Here is a 21,585-nt window from a genome sequence, read left to right on the forward strand (position 1 = left end):
TGTTTCACCATTAGATTGTTTTTCACCACTGATTCATAACTACTTTCTTCAAGATATAATTTTAAGCACTGTAGCATTTGAAATTATCAGAACTGTTTTTCACCATTGATTCATAGCTATTTTCTCTCAAAGATATAATTTTAAGCACTGGTAGCATTTGATATTATTAGAGCATGGTACTTTAAAGAAATAAATAAAATTAAAAAAAAAAAAAGACAGCCCTTCAAATAAAAAAAAGGGGTCAATTGCATAGCAAAATCTTACTTCAAAAGACTTAACAGTTTGCAAGTTATATAAATTGGCAACTCAAAGCTAAGCAGATTTCAATTTTTAATTGCTAAAGAAATTTATAACAGGACTTGGATCACTCTAATATTACTTGGATGACCCCAAATCACCTTGCTGTAGCTCGAAATAACACATTTTAATTATTTTGGAAAGAATCCAGCATACACATTTCATGCTCATGTATGTTAACTTTTTAAACAACCTACTCCCTTTAACAAATTTGGATATAACTAGATTCTGAAAAAATATAACAAAATTGAACTCTTTCTCAAGTATCTATTGAATTATACTGTAAAAAAAAGAATTTCATATTCAATATTTTTAAATATGAACTTCATTTTACTAAATTTTGTCTCATTACTAAAATAGATATACTTTTAAAAACTGTACTTTTAATTTGCTTTTCATAAAACATCTTGCTTTTAATTAATCCTTTTATTTAATCTTAAAATCTTTTAATTAAAGATTTTAAGATTAAATAAATGGTTTATTATCATTATTATTGTTTTACAAAGGATTTGAGTAGTTCAAAATACTCAAGACTTTTATTCCCATTTTATAGACTCAAGATTTGAGAAAATTTATCTTACACCTAAATTAAAACTAAAAATACATAAAACATTTTAAAGCATTTCTTAAAAATTACTACTTTATTAACATCAAAAATAAAATGAAGTAAAGTTTAGAAATGAAAAAAAAAAAAAAAAAAAAAGAGAATTGCTTACACTTTCTCCATTCAAGCGCCTATATTCAAGAGTATATGTTACAATAACTCCATTTGGATCTTTTGGCTCTTCCCATCGTACAAAACCAGAATAAGAGGTAGAATTGTCAGTTGTAACATAAACAGCTTTTATGTCATCAGCCTCAGCTTAGAAAAGAGATATTAAGATAACAAATGATGTTAGCTGAACAATACTTTTAAGAAAATGCATATGTTTATAATACGAAACACATAATAAACTGATCAAATAAAAACACACTAAAAGATAAATTTCATACTATATTATTATTTGATAGAGTACATTAGGAAAATGAAGAACAGGAGTTTCAAGTTTTAAGCATGTTTAATGAATTATAGACATTTTCTTATTAAAGTGGCTACTGCCACCAGAACTGTCAACATTAATTATCCAATTTGTGCAACAAATTATACATTAAAACCACAAAGGCTCATCTAGTGATGACTTTAATAAGGCATGATCAAATTATACATTAAGCAGCAATAGTAGATGATAAACAATAATTCTTCACAGACCATGAATGAGCCCAACTCACATTTGAAATATGCAGTATGATGCATACAAAGGACCTCAATTCAGTTCTTCTGGATTATTTTAGCCAACCCTACTCACAAAACAATGTTTAATGTGCTCAAATAAGACAATTTCACTTCTGGAAATGATCCATGCTCTTTAAGCAACACCAGAAAATATATACATGGACATTAACTGAATTTAGTGAATATAGATAAATTTATGGGCATGGCCAGTGGAAGCAGGCCTGCAAGATTCACATTACAAGTGGGCACTGCCTACAAAGGGTTGCCAACAGTTACTGTTTTGAGAGCAATCAATTACATGAATTTTTAATAATAATTATGCACTTACAAACAAATATTCAGATAATAATTAATAGAAAAATATGGAATGCTAGAAATTGCATTTAATGCAAATTATATATAATAAAATATCTTTAGAGTGAAATTAAACAGTAAAACTTACACATATTTAGGGTCGGCTCTGGAGCCGTTGCAACTGCATTGTTTGGCAAAATTTGGAGCCTCACTACAATTATCCTTATTATTTCATTTTTACTTTTATGGGCTTCTATTGAGTCTCCCCTACTGTTCCTTTTATAAAATCCTACAGCCTTTATCATTCATATTTTTTTCATCTGCATTTTTTCCGTTTCATTTATATTCTTAAACTCTTAAACACTGGAAGAAAAATAGAACAGGCGTTATCTCATAACCTGTACATTAAGTATGAATGATTAAGTAGATTTTCAGTCCTTAACATGTTTACTGCCATCTATGAGAATACTTGTAGGTGGCAAACTGCACTTGCCAGCTACAAGATAACTCTTTACTGATTGTCTTACCTAAATCATAAAGTATTGCTATAGCAAATGCATGCAGGAAGCATACAGGAAGGCATTAAGTAATACACCTGGCTACTGAAATGAATCAATTATTTCTCAAAAATATAGGTAACAGTAACTAAGTTTTTAAAACACAAAACCATTTTTTACTAATTTATTCACTTGAGAAATGTTATTAATCTTGGGAAATCTGAATGGACTACTCAAATTCTTGTTCAGCAACCTGCAAAAGACTAATGGAAAAATAATACATTGCGTGTGTAAAATTTTGCATAAATGTGCAGAATGGGTGCCTATTATTTATCTTGTTCCAAGTTATCTTATAGTTGATATAGGCAGGGAAAAGGGGCAAAAATGCAGAGAAGATGCATGTTTAAATGGACACATAATATCAGCTTAGCGAATGTGTTAAATCTGCACAGCATCTGTAAAAGAGAACTAAAAGTAAATTATAAAACTGAAAAAACAGGTATGTTATATTCACCTAGATGAAGTGTACGCACACTAGTTATTGCTTTTGTGCTACAATTATCAATGGTCTTCCTTGGTCTGGTGTCTTGACAAGCTCTTATCTAAAACAAACTCTTATATAATTTCCTATTTTCACTCAGAAAATTCATTACTAAATGACATTATAGCTATATACAGGGTGTCCTGTAAATGTTGCGAGAAACTTCTGGGGGAGGTAGGGCACATCATAAGGATTAAGAATTGCATAGGAAATCCATGCCTGGAAATGTCAGGGGTAAGTGGTAGCAGAGGTAGAAGATGGGAGAGGAAAACAAGAGAGTGATTAATTTGAAACACTTATCGGACATGAATACAAATGGTGTACAACAACCTGAATGTTACAACAAATGCTCGAAGCTTGCACCATCAGATGCCAAAGATGCCTAACACCGACAGACCATTAATTGCCGGACATGTTCAAACACATCGGAAGTTTCTTTGATTGCAGTAGCTGTGCAGGCGGATCTTGCCACCAGATCCATTTCAGGCACAACAGGATTCTGATACATGACACTTTTGATAGCCCCTAACATAAAGAAATCAAGGTTTGATAAATTTGGTAAGTGTGGAGGCCAGAGAATTGGTCCACCATGCCCAATCCATCGATGCGAGAATGATCTGTTCAAATGGCTACAAAATCCAGTCCAAAATAAGCAGGCACCCACACATTAACTTTGAAGCGTTGTTGTGCCGCTTGGTGTCGCACACTGTGGGGGTTTTCTCGAGCCCACAAATGCTGATTATGGTGATTGAATATGCCATCCCTATTGAATGTGGCATTATCAGTGGACAAAACATGAGCTGGGAAATTAACATCACAGGCACTTTCTTGCAGAAGCCACTGTGCGAAATGCACACGTTCAAACCGAACCCTATGGAGACAAAAGGCATGGAAGGACTCGGCATTCTGGACACTGGTACAAGACATTCTTATTTGAGAGGCAATGGCACATATGCTGGTCCTTGGATTACTCTCCACCAAATCCAACACACTTTCTTTCCTAAAGGCCAAACAAGTTGATTGTGACCTGCACTCACTTGTCCTGCCATTTCTTAATGACCCGTAGTGGCATAAATTTTGATGCAAATGTGCAAACAAACTGTGGTGTGGTTGATGTTTGTCGGGAAAACATTTTTTGATAAATGCGTGCAGCAGTTCGTTCATTAACCTCAGCTATGTCATACAATAACTGCATGTCTGCAAGCTCTACATTCGTATAATGTAGCTTTCTAAGAGCATGGAATGTTACATTCATATAGCGTTCCATGCTCTTCGTATGGTGCCTACCACTCGAATGAGGCAATCCCTGATGGCGTACAGTGACGTTTCTGGGCATGGGTTTCTATGCAATTCTTAATCCTTATGATGTGCCCTACCTCCCCCAGAAGTTTGTCACAACATTTACGGGACACCCTGTACATAATTTAAAAAAAAAAAAAAAAAGAAAAAAGAAAAACATAATAAACAACACAAAATTGGTTACAATTTCCCAAATTATCATTCTTTCACATATTCATTTATTAAAATCTACACTACTTCGAGATGACTAGTACAGAAATCTCAAAAAGAAAGAGAAAAAACATACAGATACATTTCCAATTAATAACTATAGAGAAAATGAATTCAGTTTCTATTTATAGAATAATATTTTTCTAGCCTAACTTTAATTTTCAAATTTCAATACAGAGCAATTCATTTGAATGGTTCCTTAATAGAACAAGGAAGTAAAATATGTAAAAGTATTAATATTAAACAAACTGATAACATCATATAGATCAGGCAAAAGATGACAAAAATATTAAGGCATATTATTACATAGATATAAAATGTATTATTGAATATGTAATAAAAATGAGCATTTTAAAACCTCTTTACAGTATTCAGGAATAAATTTAATTAAATATAATTCATCCTAAAATATACTAAATTTACCGACAGATAAAATTTTATATTCATGTATATGAAAATTACAGTAAAACTTACTTTTATTGTATACTCTGCAAAATGCTTTAGATTGGAGATAACTAGAAATGTATTGTGATTTACATATCGCTTAAACTGCACTAAGTTCCCATCTAAATATGCATCCTCTTCTATTTCACTAGATGTATTGTAAGCAGTTAGGTTCAACTCTGTGGAATTTAGAGCACTTATGTTGGCTGAGTCTTGAAAGTAAATTTGTCTCTTTCTTCTGAACATGAAAGGGCTGAAATGAAGTCTAATTTTAAAATTTAAATAAACTTTAAATTTTATCACATTTCACATAAAGACACACATAACTGAATACTAAAATATTATAGAGATCATGTGATAGATTTTTGGTACATTCTGATTATCTGCATCCCACTGAAGAGTATTCATGATATCATGAGACAATGTGCTATGCACCAAAACAGGCAACCAATGATGTCATCAAAATGCAATTAAGTGACAATGCAAGTATGTGTGAACATGCAGCAAGGAACCAAAGTCAAACTACCAGTGTTCATTGATTTAATTACTTGGCTGCTGGTGGGCATTTGTTTTTGTTGCACTGATGACAGTTGTTAGTGTTCGTTCTTGTAGCCATCCAGATGGGATAGAGGTAGTGGCACTGAACGCAGTACCAAAGGGCCCGGGTTTGAATCCCAGAGAAAGCATGGACATTTGTAAACATATATAAGCATATAGTGCTCATGCAGCAGGAGGGCACTCAAAATATATGCAGAGCTGACATCCTGTTGAGACATTGGTGGTAGGAGACACTCAAACTGCACCCTAGGGTGCTCTCCCTCGAAATTCTACTTGGGTGGAAACTTAGCATTTGCAAAACCCGACCATACCTAATATACATACCTAGATACACCAGTACCACCCTTGTTTCAACCAGTACCTGTTTGCTTTTGTAGCATTGGCTGCATTTTTATTTCATGGAAGGAATCATAATGGGACTGTGGAGTTTGCAGGATGGTGAAAAAGAAAACATTGCACTGCATTCAATAATATAAATTTTGTATAACAGTAGAGAATGCAAAAACTCACATTCCATGAATTTGTACTTCATAAATTATGAAATTTATTGATCAAAATTTGTCCCATTCTCTAATTTTTTTTAAGCAAAAACGGATCACAATGAACACAGAAAGAGTGATGATGTGTGCAGTACCAAATTGTGCCATGATGCAAAGTTTCTGTTATTTTCTGAAGCTAAAACAAATTGCTGTGTATATGGAAAAAATAACAACAACCACACACACACACAAAAAGATAAATGTTTCATTATGACTCTGATTTTTTTTAAAATTTCGTTAACTGGTTGCTGTTTGTAATTGCTATGTAATTTATACTGCAGGGCCATTTTTAAAAATAGCTGTTGTCTTTCGCATCTTAACTTACAATCAGTATCAGTCAGGAGGGGGGTGTGGATAATCAGAAAATACCACTTTTTTTTTAGAAAGAAGCTGTTAAATTTACTTAAATCAGTTCTATAAAAAATAATAATTTTAATGCATACTTACTCTAATAACAAGATAATTTATATAATTTGAATGCATACACACTTCAGTAACAAGAAAAATTATATAAATTGAATAATATTTGATTCCTTCACTTTACTATTCAGCCCCAAATCCCAGAAATTTAGTGAATATTTAAACCATTCCAATTCTGAAGTTTTGATTAATATTAAAAAAAAATAGGAAATTTCCTTTTCAAAATAACACTGCAGTAACTTAAAATATACAAATGTCTTACAATTATCATGATTAAAACAATATAATGATCATAAATTATTAAAATACAATAAAATAAAAGGGCTAATAATCGATAAATAAAATTACAACTGTATTACAAGGTTGAACATTTGGAAATAATGTATAATGGCAAATTAATAGTAGACAAGCATGCACATGTCATGCATCAGTTCATGCATCTTAACACATAATTTAATTTCTGGATAAAAAGTACTGTTTTTAAACCCATAAAATGTTCAAACACTGATGTAATAGAGCTACATTTGTTAGTGTTTGTTGAAACAAGGTGGTGAAATAAGATCACATTTATATGCATTCCTTCACTGGAGAAATTCCAACTGTGTTATAATTACTTGAATATATCATGTTTTTTACATTTTGGTAAGTGTGTTCCACATATTAAGAGATGTCAAATTTACAAATATTGCATAGTTAAAATACAGTAGAACCTCCATTAATAGGAGCTCTATAAACCAAGGTCTCTGTCAACTGAGCTGGCAATCAATAAAAAAAAATAGTACCATTCAAAACAGGACAGTGAAAATCATAATACTGACGAATTTTATCTGTAACTGATGTTTTGGCCTCTCATATCAGCATGGGTCATTTGACAGCTTTCCTGTGCATTATAGTAAAAAATTGGGTTTATATGCGAGAAGAATGAAAGTAACATTAACTAACAATTAAATTCATAGAGATGTTTCAAAAGATGAAAGGATAGCATTTTAGAATGCATAAATGTAGGAAATAGTAAACGAAAATTTTCAGGTTTTGAGTGAAGGAAAAAAAATCATATGCAGAATAGATTTAGAGAAGAATAAAAACTTCACTGATGCTGATGAAATTTTTAAAAAATGTGAAATCACACAGCTTGAAATTATGATTTTTGTTTATGGTTAGTTTGCTTATGGTAAAGCACATAAGGACTTCCAGTGTAAAGGAAGTTTATGAAAGACTTTTAAAGAGAAATTAGCTCTTATATATGTTATAAATACAGAAAACTATGTTAACTTCCTACAGTCATTTATTTCACCAGGGCTTGAACCAGAGTGGAAATACTGATATTTGCCTATTTTACCATTTGGTCGCTAACAGGTGTTGAAGCCTTCAGTGAAACTTTTTAATATTTCAGGTAATATCTTGATGTTTCTCCTATGAATACTGAAAAACTACCATGATTGTGTAATATTTGCTAATAATAGGTCTATAAAAAAACAGGTAACAAACTTTTTCTAAAAGACGGCCTTATAAAAATGAATATAAGAAATTTCACAGATTTTTCACAACACGTAAATTTTGAAGAAGTTTATTTATTCCAGTTTCCTCATGAATATTTTTTGTCCTCAAATAAAATTTTATATGGATTATTTATTAACTGAAGGAAATAAGTTATATTTAATAATGAATTAATGTTTCAAAATATTAATAGAAGTATTTCTCTACTTCTAGAATTACAATTAAACAAATAAAAAAACTTGTCAAAAGAAAAATTGGCATAATTTAAAATTTATTCATTTTTAACTAAGTTTTCAATTATCCAAGGTGATTAAGGTTCCAGTTACCTCAGATAATTGAAGTTCTATGGCAATATGAATTCTCAGCTTGAATGCTTCTTAATTTTCAGATCAGTTTGTATTGAAGCCTTAGCAGTTGAAAACTATGTTCCTTCTGCAGGGTTGTGTTTCTTCAAGGTAGATGTGACTAATATATGAATTAAGTTGCTTTCTTACCTGACATAGGCATAGTTGGTTTAGTGAAGTTTGAACATACAACCAATAGTTAATTCAGTTAAATGATGAATTCGTGCAATCTTTTGAATACTGTAATATTATCATAATATATGTAATAATTTTTGAAAATTTGAATACTGTAATAAATCATAATATGTGTAATATTATCATAATGCAGAGGTAATATATTTCTTGATTTAACACACGGTTGTACCTAACATTTATCAAATCTGGATTACTCCTTCCATATTTTTTGTAGGCACCAGATAATTGTGAATTTAAAATATCTATTTTTGTTTTAGCATAATTTTAGATGGAGTTTTACCACAAGCATAAAAGTTCACATAGTATTACATAAGTGCAAAAGTTTATATAGTTCCTAATAAAGCATGCAAAATGAAATTGCATATATTTAATTTTTAAGTATGGATACCAGTTTTAGCTGCATACCATGGTGCAACTGTTAATTAAAAAGTGTTAGCTATAAATTTAACATTAATATTACTTTTTTATGTAAATATTTCACACGTTTTGAGAAAAAAAATGCTGCATAAAATAAATATGATAAGTTCTTCATTATCCACATAGATTCATTCCAAATTCTTTGAAAGCATCTTCAAGAGTAAATACGAGTTTACTTTGAATTCTTCTTATTTCCTCAATATTCCTTACAACATTTAATTATATTTTACATATATTTTTATTTCTATATCATATCAATGTTCTGCCAATAACTATAATTTATTGCAAGAGCTTTCATGTTAATTATTATAACATAAATACAGTAAACCCTTGCTATACCTGGGGGTTACATCATTAATATAATATGCAAACTGATAATTTAATTTCCTATGAAAAAAATGTATTCAAATTAAGAAATAGCATATAATTTAAACTTAAATATTCTAATTAAAAGCAAAAAAATGAAGCAAATATTAATTGAAAAAATTTTTATTATTGCTTTTTATTAAGTACTTATACAATTAATAAAAAAAATCTGATATGGAAACCACATAACTTGCATGCCTATTAAATTTTACATAGTTTTTCCTGCATTTCATTATAACTTATTTCTTTGAATTACCGAATTAACCAATCCCTCAAGGCCAGTTGAAAATGACATAAAAAATTTCAAATTTTGAAATTAAATATCCCGGTCATTTTTTTGTTGTAGAGAAGTCAAATTTCTTGTATTTCTATTTTTCACAATGAATATAAAACTTTTCCAAACATAAGTATAAAACCTGGAAGACTATTAAAAGCTATATTTCATTTCTTGTCCAAAATATATATGAGACCAACTATAATTTATTGAAACAAAGGCTGTGAAAATAAAGGCTGGATAAGGACTTTTAAGCTGGGAATGGGTACATATATAATGTTGCAGAAACAATGAATAGCATAGATTTAGAAATACTGCATTTCATAGATGCTGATGGGCCAATGAACAGCAAAATTGGCAGCTGAGGCAGATTAAATATTCATTTTTATTTCAATAAACATTTTGTAGCCACAACAAATTGGTACACTAATAATGCATTTTCAAGAACAATTACATCTTAGATATTATTGTGATAGGACAAAAACAGAAGGGCAGAGTCCCAGTGAGAACAGATGTAAAAGCAAAGTGTGAAACTATCCAATACGGCAGCTTATTAAGAGAATAGGTTTTGGTTTAAACTCCTCGCCATCATTGTTAGGTAAAAGTCATATGATGAATTAATCAAGAAATGATGCAGTGCAGAAAAGGTTATTACTATTTTTAGAACTAAGAGGGGAAGTACCCAAATAAATTAAAATGAGGAGTCAAGGGACTATTGTTAATTTAAATTACAATTTTGATTTTTTATCTTGCATATATATATATGGATGACAAAAAGTATATATATATATATATAAAACCAGTATTAGAAGTATAGGTACCACTGATTGTTTTTGTATATATTTTTTTTCTCTACAATGAGCATTAAACTTTCCCAAATTTAAGTAAAGGAACCACAGAAGATTGTGTTTAAAGTTATATTTCATTATCTGTCCTCCAAAATTTATTTTAAATTTGAAATTGCCAAAACATAAATATTTTTGCCATTTAAAACATTTCTGTAATTGGAAGTATATGGCTTTAGTTCGACTATCTGAAATGCAACTTTGGCTGGCATTCTGCTGAAACACATAGAATCGGCCAAAATGGGCATTAATTAGTGATGAGAGGTGAAAGGTCATGTAAAAGGGCTTTCATCACCAGAAAGAGAGACTTTGCATGACCAAGGGAGAGAAAATCCCCATCATCATGTGATGCTGTTGTCAACTGTCTTTCATGCCTTTTTTTAATTATTATTCCCAGAAATAAATGCTACGATTTGCATTGGTTTGCAATCTGGAAACCAAGAATGTTGAAACTTTTATATGAACAATGCATATTTCATTGCTTACTTTTAAAGATAAGGTGGCTAAAAATCAGTGAATTATATTCTTTAGCAGAATTATTCTTTTTGTAGTAAAAAAAGGAAATTGGCCAATAGGTTTTCATCTCAAGTGGGATTTATCTAGATCCCAGTTTATTTTATAGTGACATTTGCCAATATTGTAGTCTTTCCTGTAAGTGTTAGGAGCAGCTTGTTTTTATCATTAAAATGGGTTCAGCTGGTAAAAACATGGATTCACAGTGGTGCTAAGAAATTGCTACATAATGTCATTAAACTTTGTGACATGGAAGCTGAGAATGAAGAATTTAGTATTTCCATCTCACAGCCCAAAAAAAGAGCCTGCAACACTGCAAGAGTACCGCTACTGACAATAAAGAAAATTTTTTTAGTATTAGAGGCAGAAAAGGAGAAAAAGCCAGTTTCCCATTTTCTCTTGAAACAAACCAACCAAAAAAAAAAGTGTTAGTTTGGATTGGTTTAGATAGTTTTGAGGCAATGTAATTTGAAGAACTGTTTATAAATTTTATATAAAGGTGAAAAAAATTCCATCGCTTTCAAAATTACACCTTTTGTTACAAGAAAAGACAGGTTTAACCCATGAGGGTGTGTGCTGGGTCCAATGGACTTGTCTGATTAAGCAAACATTTCTCAAAGCATGCCTATTTCACCCAAGTTGTTCAGGTCCAGTGTAGTCATGTCTGAGGCCACCTGCTATATGTTTCCACAGTTTTTTGCTAGGGTATTGATTCAGATACTCATTTTTGATCGGATCAAATCTTTTAGACTCAGCGTGCCTATTGGTATTGCTGTTACATACTTGATTTGTGAAAGCTACTGCTTTCTATACTGTCAAAAATCAACATGTCCCGTAATTTATCATAAAAAGAAGAAATGTTTCAAAAGTTATTAGATGTACCAATTAGCGAAGAATGTATTGAAGAAAATGAGGATGGATTATGAATTTTTATTTCACATGATACTGATTCAGAAAATGATATAGATTCAGATTTTGAAATACTGATATAGACTCTGAAAAGGAGACTGAAAAGGATTGCTTTATTTGAAAAAAGTATCTGTAATAAAAATAAAGAAATAAAAAAGGATGCAGTGTTTGCCCAGTGAAAGAGCAAAGAAAAATGAAAACACACTAGGCTGAATGTGAAAAATATTGGTATTTGGAACACACTACAACACTTTGCTCAATGTGCTGCTAACATTTGTTGTTGCATTTTTTCTCTGTGTCTGTAAGAAAATTAAAAAAAAAAAAAAAAAAAAAAAAAATTGACACAGAGTAAAGGTATAATAATTTTTTTCCAATGCTAATATATATGATTTTCTATTCCTGTATTGAATAAATTGAAAATTTTAATGAGCATACTTTATCATAAAATTTATTATTGGAATAGATGCTACACTTATTCTGAAGATTTACAATTTTTTTCTTCAAAAACAGGAATCAGGTCTTTTGGACCTAGTACGCGCACTCACGTAACTCATATGAGTGCATGTGTTCTCAGGTTAAATGAAAACAAGAAACATTAAGAAATGCACACCATAGTTTTGGATTTGTATGGGAAAAGAGAAAAGTTTTAATTGAAGAAGTGACATTAAGCTAAGAAGAACATAGTATGTTAGAAAAGTGAAGCACTTTCGTCATGAAAAAGAACTTGGATGGACAGTACCATTACATTCTCAAAATGCTGGAAATCAGAAACAGTTTTTGGTATCATGCAGAGCAGCAATGTATCTGAAAGTCATATTGTCTTACCTGCTGGAAGTGCTATGGGATTTTTACCTCATATACAGTCAAATACCAAAAATCCGCGTTGCCTCTCAAAATATAAACATTCAGTTTATAGATTCCGGAAACCGCAACATTGAGTACGAAATATCGAAGAAAAAATACTTACCAAAAAATGACATTATAATTACTGAATAATAATGAGTCATAACAGAAATACCAAATTATTGACATCATAATAAAAGTTTTTTCCCTCTAATTCTGCATTGAGGTAAAAAAGCAGACGATTCACTCAACTTTTCTTTCAAGTTCATGATTTAAGTTGTATTTCCTGAGCTTTGTTATTTCACGAGATTATTTAGTGCTTCCCTTTTTTTTCCAGATATTTTGTGAATAAATTAAGAATATATTATATTTCATCCTTTTTAATAAATAGCAGATAAGAAACGCACTCATGAATTTACTGCTTGCAACGTTGAAAAACATAAAGACGTTGTAATGACGGTAATGCAAAAAGTGCAAATTCTGCAAAAGATGGAGGCAGGTTGTACTCCTCGGTTTATAGCAGAATCATATGGAATTGCAACACGATTCTGTATGATATACGGAAAAATAAAGAAAAGCTGTTGAAATTTTACTGCAACAGTGATTCTAACACCGGAATCCGAAACCGGAAATCTTTGCACGAGGCAAAACCGGCAAACCTGGATACTGTGTACATATAATACAATGAATAATATAATCAATTTATATATGTAATAATAATTTAACACATATAATAAATTATTGCAATAATGTATATAATAATTTAATTAAATGTATCTAATACGCCTTATTTATTTTGCACTTTGAGTCTGAATATTATGATTTATCTTTTCTGTCCTGAAATCCGCACAAACTCTGGTCCCAAGCTTTGCGAATTTCTGGACTTCTACTGTATCTCCAGTATACAGTCAAAAGTCGTTAATCCGGACTCGTCGGGACTTCGGCGATTCCGGATTATCGATTTTTCCGGATTATAGATCATCAGTTTAAATCTGGTAAAATGGCATGCAGAAATTATAAAATTAAAAATATGAAACCGTAATTTATGAAATAAAGAACAATTATGATCTAAAGGGTATCAAAATTTACAAAAAAAAAAGCTTAATATTTATTTGTTTACTTTATTAAACATTTCTTTCAATGTAAGTTGTTTAAGTTGCTTCATTTTTTATGTGATAATACATTCTCTTTAATTCTATAAATAGACATAATTTCTTGTTCAGTTACAAAGTTCCGCTGTTCAAGTCCTATAATTGCTGTGTCGAGAATACCGACTAATTTGTCAATCGAAATTTTTTCGTTTTCAATAACCTCTGTCACTTTCTTCGCTATCGGAAGCGAATTATAATGACGAGGCATTTGATTTAAATCATATCAAAGACGGAGTACATCGAGATGAAATACTACATTGAGTAAGCAATTATAAGCAAAATAAAATAAAAAAATCTGCCCTTAAGATAAGGATAGTGCTGACAGATCAACTTCCAATTCATTGCACACCGCCACGGCGTTAAAGATAAACAAAGTTTAGATAAACAAACATTAAAGTTTAGATAAACAAAGGATATGCCTTTATCCATTTTTTGCAGCAATTCCACTTTTAGTTTAATGGACTCCGAAAGATACTTTCACTTTGTATATCCTTTACATATTAGTAAATATATATCGGAAATTCTATTTGACATAATCGAAAGTTCAAGCTTACTTTTATAAAATTGCTCTAACAGTCTGCAAAAAATAATAATTCGGATCCAATTCGAAGATTAAGGAACAAAGCAATCTGCAACATTAACTGAAATAGATAATTAGATAATTTTAGCTTAGCTTATCCCTTTATAACGGGATAAGCTAAGCTAAATTTCTGCGTGTCTACACGACGCATGCGCAGAAAGTTTGTAGCTTTGAGGTCCGGATTATAGATCATTCTGCATTATGGGTGTCCAAATTAACGACTTTTGACTGTACAAAGCAAATGTTACAGGGAGGGAATATCATGGGCAAATGAATTATTCTGTTTTTGAAAAAAAAGATTTCTGAAAAATTCCTTCTGAATCTTCTACTAAATGCAATAGTGATTTCAGTTAATGCCTTCTACCACATAGTCTAATTAACCCTGCAACTGCAACATGGGGGTAGAAATACCCCCAAGCGCAGTAATATGCTGGTAATTTTTTGTCTAAATTGGCGACACTGGCCTGACGTCATCAATACTCCTATTTGTACCCCTCTCACCTGTAGCTAAGTCATCGGATTGTTTGCAGTAGCCATTTCGCTTCAGTGGGCTCATTACATGTTTGTGGCACAGTTGGGCTGTCTCCATACTCCCGCGTTGCACTCATCGTTGTGGTTTGTAATAGGATTTACTAGTTGCTCTATAGTATTTAGACAATTTATGTGGTTCAGAGCAGTTTGAAATATGAGCGGTTCGTCCGAAGTGAGGATTCGTGCATTATTGCAAGAAACTGATGACAGTAGTTCGGACCCAGATGACTTGTCAGACTTTGATTCCAAGGACGATTATGTAATAGAATCCAACCACGCTTCCGATATGGATACAGACATCGACGAAGACATGGACATTGATGATGACAGAAACATTGACATCGAAGATCCTGCAACTACATCCTTTATTGGAAAGGATAAAAAAACCATATGGTGAAAAAACCCCAAACCATGAGGAAGGACAAGGAGACAAAATATTCTTTCTCACTAGCCTGGATCTCGAGGGCCAGCAAAAAATTGTAAGTCACCCATTGAATGTTTTTCACTCTTTATAGATGAACAAATTATTGACCTTCTTACAAAACGTATGAATCAGAAACTTGAGCTGGAGAAAGAAAAACATGAAAAAAAAACAGATCTGCTTATAAGACAAATAAAGAAGAAATAATAGAAGATCATCTGAAGGCTAGGTCCCAGAATGGTAGGCTTCCAAGAGAGCTATGCCTAAGAGCTGCAAAAAGGTGAAACTGGACATCGGAGGTCTGTCTAGCTCGCAGGTGTTCTATTTGTCCAAGATCGAAGGATTCTAAAATCAAAACTTATTGTAAAAAGTGCTACAAATTCATGTGTATGAGCCATATGTCCTCTATCTGCACAGAGTCTTCAGCCTCAAGTGACAGATGGCGAAATCGAGTAAGCAGGTTTGGAAGGTGTAATTTTTTTTTTTAAAGTTTTTTGTTTATTTATGTATGTTATAATACGATTTTAATTGCGTTATTCACACTTAGTTCACATTAAAGTTTTGAAAAAATGTTTTGGAGCAATGGCATTATGTTATTCTGCCCTCAAATACAAATTTGGTAAGCTTTTATCATGGGGGTGTAGGGACACCCCACGTTACAGCTTACGAGGGAACTGTCTACGTTACAGCTGTAGGGTTATATAAATGTCTTGAATATGGCAAGTCAAAAAGAAAAAAATACATATAATTCTCTCCAAATTTGATGAAGTTTCCAAGTTGATGGAGTTTATGAAATAAAATGCTCTTAAAGAAAATTCATATGAATTTGGTTCAATGCTCCAAGAACATGGTTTTATGGCTGTATGTCTTCGCCATACCACTGTGATATTAATGCAGTTGATTCTGTTTGGGGTCAAATAAAGCAATAAATGTACGGAACTGCAACACTGTGCAGACATAGCAATGTATAAATTATTAAAAATTACAGAAGCTCTTAAGTGTAACGACAGAAAACTGGAAGAAGTACTGCGTCCATATAGAAAACATAGAAAATGACTATGAGAAAAAAAATTATTTAATGGAAGACTTATGCAAGTTTCTAATTACATAGACTTATGCAAGTTTCTAATTACATCTTCTGATGAAGAGGATGACAATTTGGGTATGATTAGTGACTGTGATACTGAATACAGTCAAAAGTCGTTAATCCAGACTCGTTGGGACTTCGGCGATTCCGGATTATTGATTTTTCCGGATTATAGATCACCAGTTTAAATCTGGTAAGATGGCATGCAGAAATTATAAAATTAAAAATATGAAACCGTAATTTTTGAAATAAAGAACAATTATGATCTAAAGGGTATCAAAATTTACAAAAAAAAAAAAACCTTAATATTTATTTGTTTACTTTATTAAACATTTCTTTCAATGTAAGTTGTTTAAGTTGCTTCGTTTTCTGTGATAATACTTTCTCTTTAATTCTATAAACAGACATAATTTCTTGTTCGGTTACAAAGTTCCACTGTTCAAGTCCCGTAATTGCTGTGCCGAGAATACCGACTTACTTGTCAATCGAAACGTTTTCGTTTTCAATAACCTCTGGGTCACTTTCTTCACTATTGGAAGCGAATTATAATCACCAGGAACTTGATTTAATCATATCAAAGATGGAGTACATCGAAATAAAGTACTACACTTAGTAAGGAATTATAAGCCAAATAAAATAAAAACATCTGCTCTGAAGATAAGGATAGTGCTGACAGATCAACTTCCAATCCTCGGTGTGAAATTGATAAACAGATTTCGGATTTCAAAACATACTTTCGCTTTGTAGATACAAATTACATATTAGTAAATATATATCGGAAATTCTATTTGACATAATCGAAAGTTCAAGCTTACTTTTATGAAATTGCTCTAACAGTCTGCAAAAAACAATAAGCCGGATCCAATTTGAAGATTAAGGAACAACGCAATCTGCAACAATAACTGAATTAGATAATTTTAGCTCAGCTTATACCTCCGTTACACATTAAATGCGCATGCGCACAAACATATTAGCAGCCGTAAAGGTCTTACGCGTTCTCGTAAACGCATGCGCAGAAAGTTTGTAGCTTTGAGGTCCGGATTATAGATCATTCCGGATTATGGATGTCCGAATTAATGACTTTTGACTGTAATAAGTATAGAGATAATAAATTTCATTTTTCAGCCCTCAATATATATAATACTGCATAAAGATTTTAGTTCAAATGTCAAGCTTAGGTTTTTATTTAATATATAAACATTAACAACATGAAAGATTAAAATTTTATGCAGTATTTTTAGCTTCACATTTAACTACTACAAATGTTTACTAATAGGAAACAGAATTAATTAAATTTTTTCTGTTAAAAATTACTTTTTATAATATACTTGATTCTGCAAAAAATCTTCAAAATGCATCTGAAATTCAGCATCATCATCACCTTCACCAAGTTTGCTATAAGTTTTAGTGCATGGACAACAATCTTTCACTTCATCGACGCCAAGACTTGATGAATTTCCATTATCCATTGTTGTCAAATACTTCAATTCGTCTTCTTCACTACTTTTGTAATCAGGAAAAGCTCTGGCTGAATATATATTAAAAAAAAAAAAAAAAGAGAGAGAGAGAGAGAAACGAGGGGGAAAGAAAGTCATATTTTAATCAAGCAAATATTAAATAAAATATACTTTTCATTTTATAACAATTTTTAAAAATATGAAATATGAAAACTTACAATTCATGTTAGGCAATCATGATATAAATACAAGTGCAGATACATTATATTCAGTTAAGACATAAAATGTTTTAAGCATTTTCAGGGTCAATTTTATAAAATGAAATTAATTACAAATGAAACATAATAAAAATTATAAAATTTTGAAACAAAATTACGTTCTAAGCAGTAATTTCTTTGATTTATGAATTCCTCAGGCTCTTCTTCATATATGCCAGTTACAATATAGTGTGTTACATCTCCATTAGGTCTCTTTGGTGGTTTCCATGATATAACTATTTCACCATGGAGTGTTGATCGAGCCTTAATATTAACAGGAGGAGATGGTGCTAAAAATGGGGGAAAAGAAAAAACTTCAATTTAGAAATCAAATCTGGGTAATTCTAGTTGAAAATAATATTTGCCATACATCATAAAATGTTATTAACTCTCCAAAATTTAATTATGATAATATTGTTGTACTTGATTCAGGTAAGGTTTACATGACAACTGCAATCAACAAAAAACCTTGGGGTAATATGATTATTTTGAAAAAGATTACAAAGACGTTTCATAAAACAAGATCGATGCATATTGATAAGCATGAGCTAAAAATGAGATTTTAAGTGATAGCAAAAATCTGCAAATACTTGCAGACTCTAAATTAACATTGGTTAATATACTGAAGTGCCACTGCATTAGGGATAGCAAGGGCTATGCAAATTGTGTAGTGCTGCACATCATTTATGTGTAAGTGAGGGTGCTGTGGTAACTGCATATATAGCGCATACTGTGGTTGTTTTGAATTGCCAGTATGGGTAAAACTACCTGATTTAGACGGCTTTGATCGTGGACAAATCGTAGGTGTGCTACGCAAGAACCATTCAATTTCTGAAATTGTCAGACAGCTAGGATTTCCAAGGTCGACAGTGTCAAGAGTATACCAAGAACACATGGATGGTGGACCAAAAAACTAGCAATCAGGTAAACTGCAAAGGACAATTAGCCTTGACAGTGTACGGAGAGAGACAGCTCAAGCGTATTGTACATAGGCCAGAACAATAGCTTAAATTACCACCCAGTTGAATGACAGTGCCAGTCGTACAGTCAGTAAATGGACTGTGTAATGCTCGCTTCACCGTATGGGTTTTGGAGAGCCATCGACCTACGAGAGTACCATTGCTCACTGCTTGACATTGGGCTGCATGTCTTGCCTGGGCAAGAGAGCAAAGAGACTGGAAACGAGTAGCATGGAGTGATGAGTCTCGATTCTGACTACTTAATGCCAATAGGAGGCTGAGAACATGGCATCAGGCTCATAAAGCCATATGAGTATTCCTCTGACTTTTCTGTCATAAATTGGCCACCTTGAAGCCCAGACTTAAATCCTATTGAGCATGTTTGGGATGTTTTGGAACAAAGTTTGAAAAGGAATCACACAGCACCAACGAACCTTACTGAATTATGGACAGCTTTAGCCAATATTTGGTAGCCCATTCCTGAATGTTTCCTGAAATTTGTTGAATGCCTTGCCATGTGGCAGCCATTATCAAGGCCAGAGGAGGCCCAAATCGTTACTAGGTAGGTATCCCTAATTTAGTAGCACTTCAGTGTATTATTACATTCACCTCTAAAAAATCAGCAACTTCTTTATGCTCAGGTAACAAATGCCTTAGTCCGTTCTCTAATATTCAAGATCTGCTTCCTGCTGTGCTTGCTTCTTTCCTGCTGCGCTTGGGACTTTCATGAAAATTCAAGCTAAATTTATTATCAGGTATCCAAAAAAGTTTGTACAGGAGCAAAAAATGAAATTCAAACAGAAGTTATTGGATATTCTAATCAAGATGACTTCAGATGTTGACATTCCTGTCAACAGTCAGTCAATGCAGTCGGTCATGTCGATAGCAGTGTTGTATGAACTACAATTCAAAAGTGAGCTTCTAAGTGTTAAAAAGGTGATTTACAGCCATGCTTACTTTAGGAGTTCAAACTTGGTAGCCACGCTTCAGAATCTGTTAGAAAATAGGAAACTATGGCATGAACATTTTTGTATATCTAATTATTATTATACCTAATGTCAAAGGGTCATTAAATTTCATATAACTAGTCACGACAGAACTACTACTTTATTACTAATGGTGTACCTATAAAAGATTCAATAACACAAAATTAATATAGGAGTATAATTAAATAGTCTACAATAAATATTTACATTATTGACATTTTTCTGTAATCATTTGGAAATATCAAATTTTCTAATTAAAGAACATCCTTTGAAATATGAAATCTTCAGAGATAAAATATTAAGGTAAAGCATATATTTACAAATCTTTAGTGAAATATGAACAGTATATATTTAATGAATAATTAATATTAAAATATAAAAAAAATTTAAACCAATCAAAACATGGTGCACATGAGAAAATATTAAAACAGTTAAGAGACACATACATAATATATGCATGTTTTGGTCAAAGAATATCGTTTGAGTTAAAATGATTAAAAAGTTAGATGTTCACTACAGCACAGATTTTTGCAGTTGTAAACTGAATCAATAGCAGAAGGAAGGGACTAAAAAAGCTATGAAGAATATTCTTGCCAGCATTTAGAGGACATAATTTTTAAAAAACAAGAATGAATGGAAGCAATAAAAAACTAACAATGTACAAAAAAATAGGCAAAATAAATATAATTAAAATAAGATAATAATTCAAATAAGACAGTAAAGAATTATAACAACAGTAATATTGTTCATTTTGCTATGGATTAAATTTTTTATGAAAATATGATTATTTATTTTATTGTATGATTTTATTTTAACCTTTTTATCCTTCAAATATTTTCTTGCAAGTGCATATATAAACATTATAATTTTTAATAAATATAAATTTGAAGTGATTCACAACTGACTGCTAAAAGATTAATTTATTCAATTACAGATTACCAACAGAAATTTCACATGGAAGGTTTTTTTTTTAATTAAAAATTAATTTTTAAAAAATTTTCTCATTCAACAAAAGTCATATAAATGATTAAGTCATTCTAGATTTCTAACCACATGTTAATTGAAATCATTAAGTATTTTAGAAAACTCACATTATTTTTTAATAATGCAAATTGCTACAATTCAGTACAATTTCATAAAAGCTAACAGAATGTTTTTAAAATTGTCTCTGATAAGAAACTTGTGACTTAATAATTATTTTTCTCCTTGACTTTTTGACTGTAACTGAAGTTTCTTTCTTCAGCTTTATTTTGTCCCTTAACTGAGTTTCTTTCATAAAACTTTCTGAAATCAAATCCTTATAGAAAGCTTTTACAACTGTGCCATGAAAATATGATTTTCTAGTTAGACAAATATACTTTAGCTTGCAATACTTTAGTCAGTATACCCTTTAATATCACTATTTATGTTTAAACCTAATTCAATAAACCACAGCTTCAGTAGGTCACTTTCCTTTCCATTAGCCAATAAGGTCTTTTTTTTTTTTTTTTTTTTTAAATTTCAAACAATCTAAATCCAAAGTTTAAAAAATTTCTAAAATATACACAATAAACTATTATACACTATCTACTGTCTAGCTAC

The 21,585-nt window shown here is 31.4% G+C and overlaps 1 protein-coding gene across 2 annotated transcripts in view; it reads right to left on the reverse strand.

Moving 5' to 3' along the window:
* Window positions 1-21,585, reverse strand: part of LOC118191077 (insulin-like peptide receptor) — a 586,597-nt gene that overhangs the window by 98,317 nt on the left and 466,695 nt on the right. For both annotated transcript variants that reach the window (XM_085817406.1, XM_085817405.1), the window contains exons 12-16: window positions 18,179-18,349; window positions 17,660-17,873; window positions 4,886-5,108; window positions 2,876-2,963; window positions 1,014-1,159 (exon numbers count right to left, since the gene is read on the reverse strand). In XM_085817406.1, the coding sequence (XP_085673532.1) occupies window positions 1,014-1,159; window positions 2,876-2,963; window positions 4,886-5,108; window positions 17,660-17,873; window positions 18,179-18,349 (842 nt within the window). The remainder of the gene's footprint in view (window positions 1-1,013; window positions 1,160-2,875; window positions 2,964-4,885; window positions 5,109-17,659; window positions 17,874-18,178; window positions 18,350-21,585) is intronic.

Source organism: Stegodyphus dumicola, chromosome 5 (assembly GCF_044657685.1).
Source record: "Stegodyphus dumicola isolate Sdum_Otavi_A_Nest chromosome 5, ASM4465768v1".
Lineage (NCBI taxonomy): Eukaryota > Metazoa > Arthropoda > Arachnida > Araneae > Eresidae > Stegodyphus > Stegodyphus dumicola.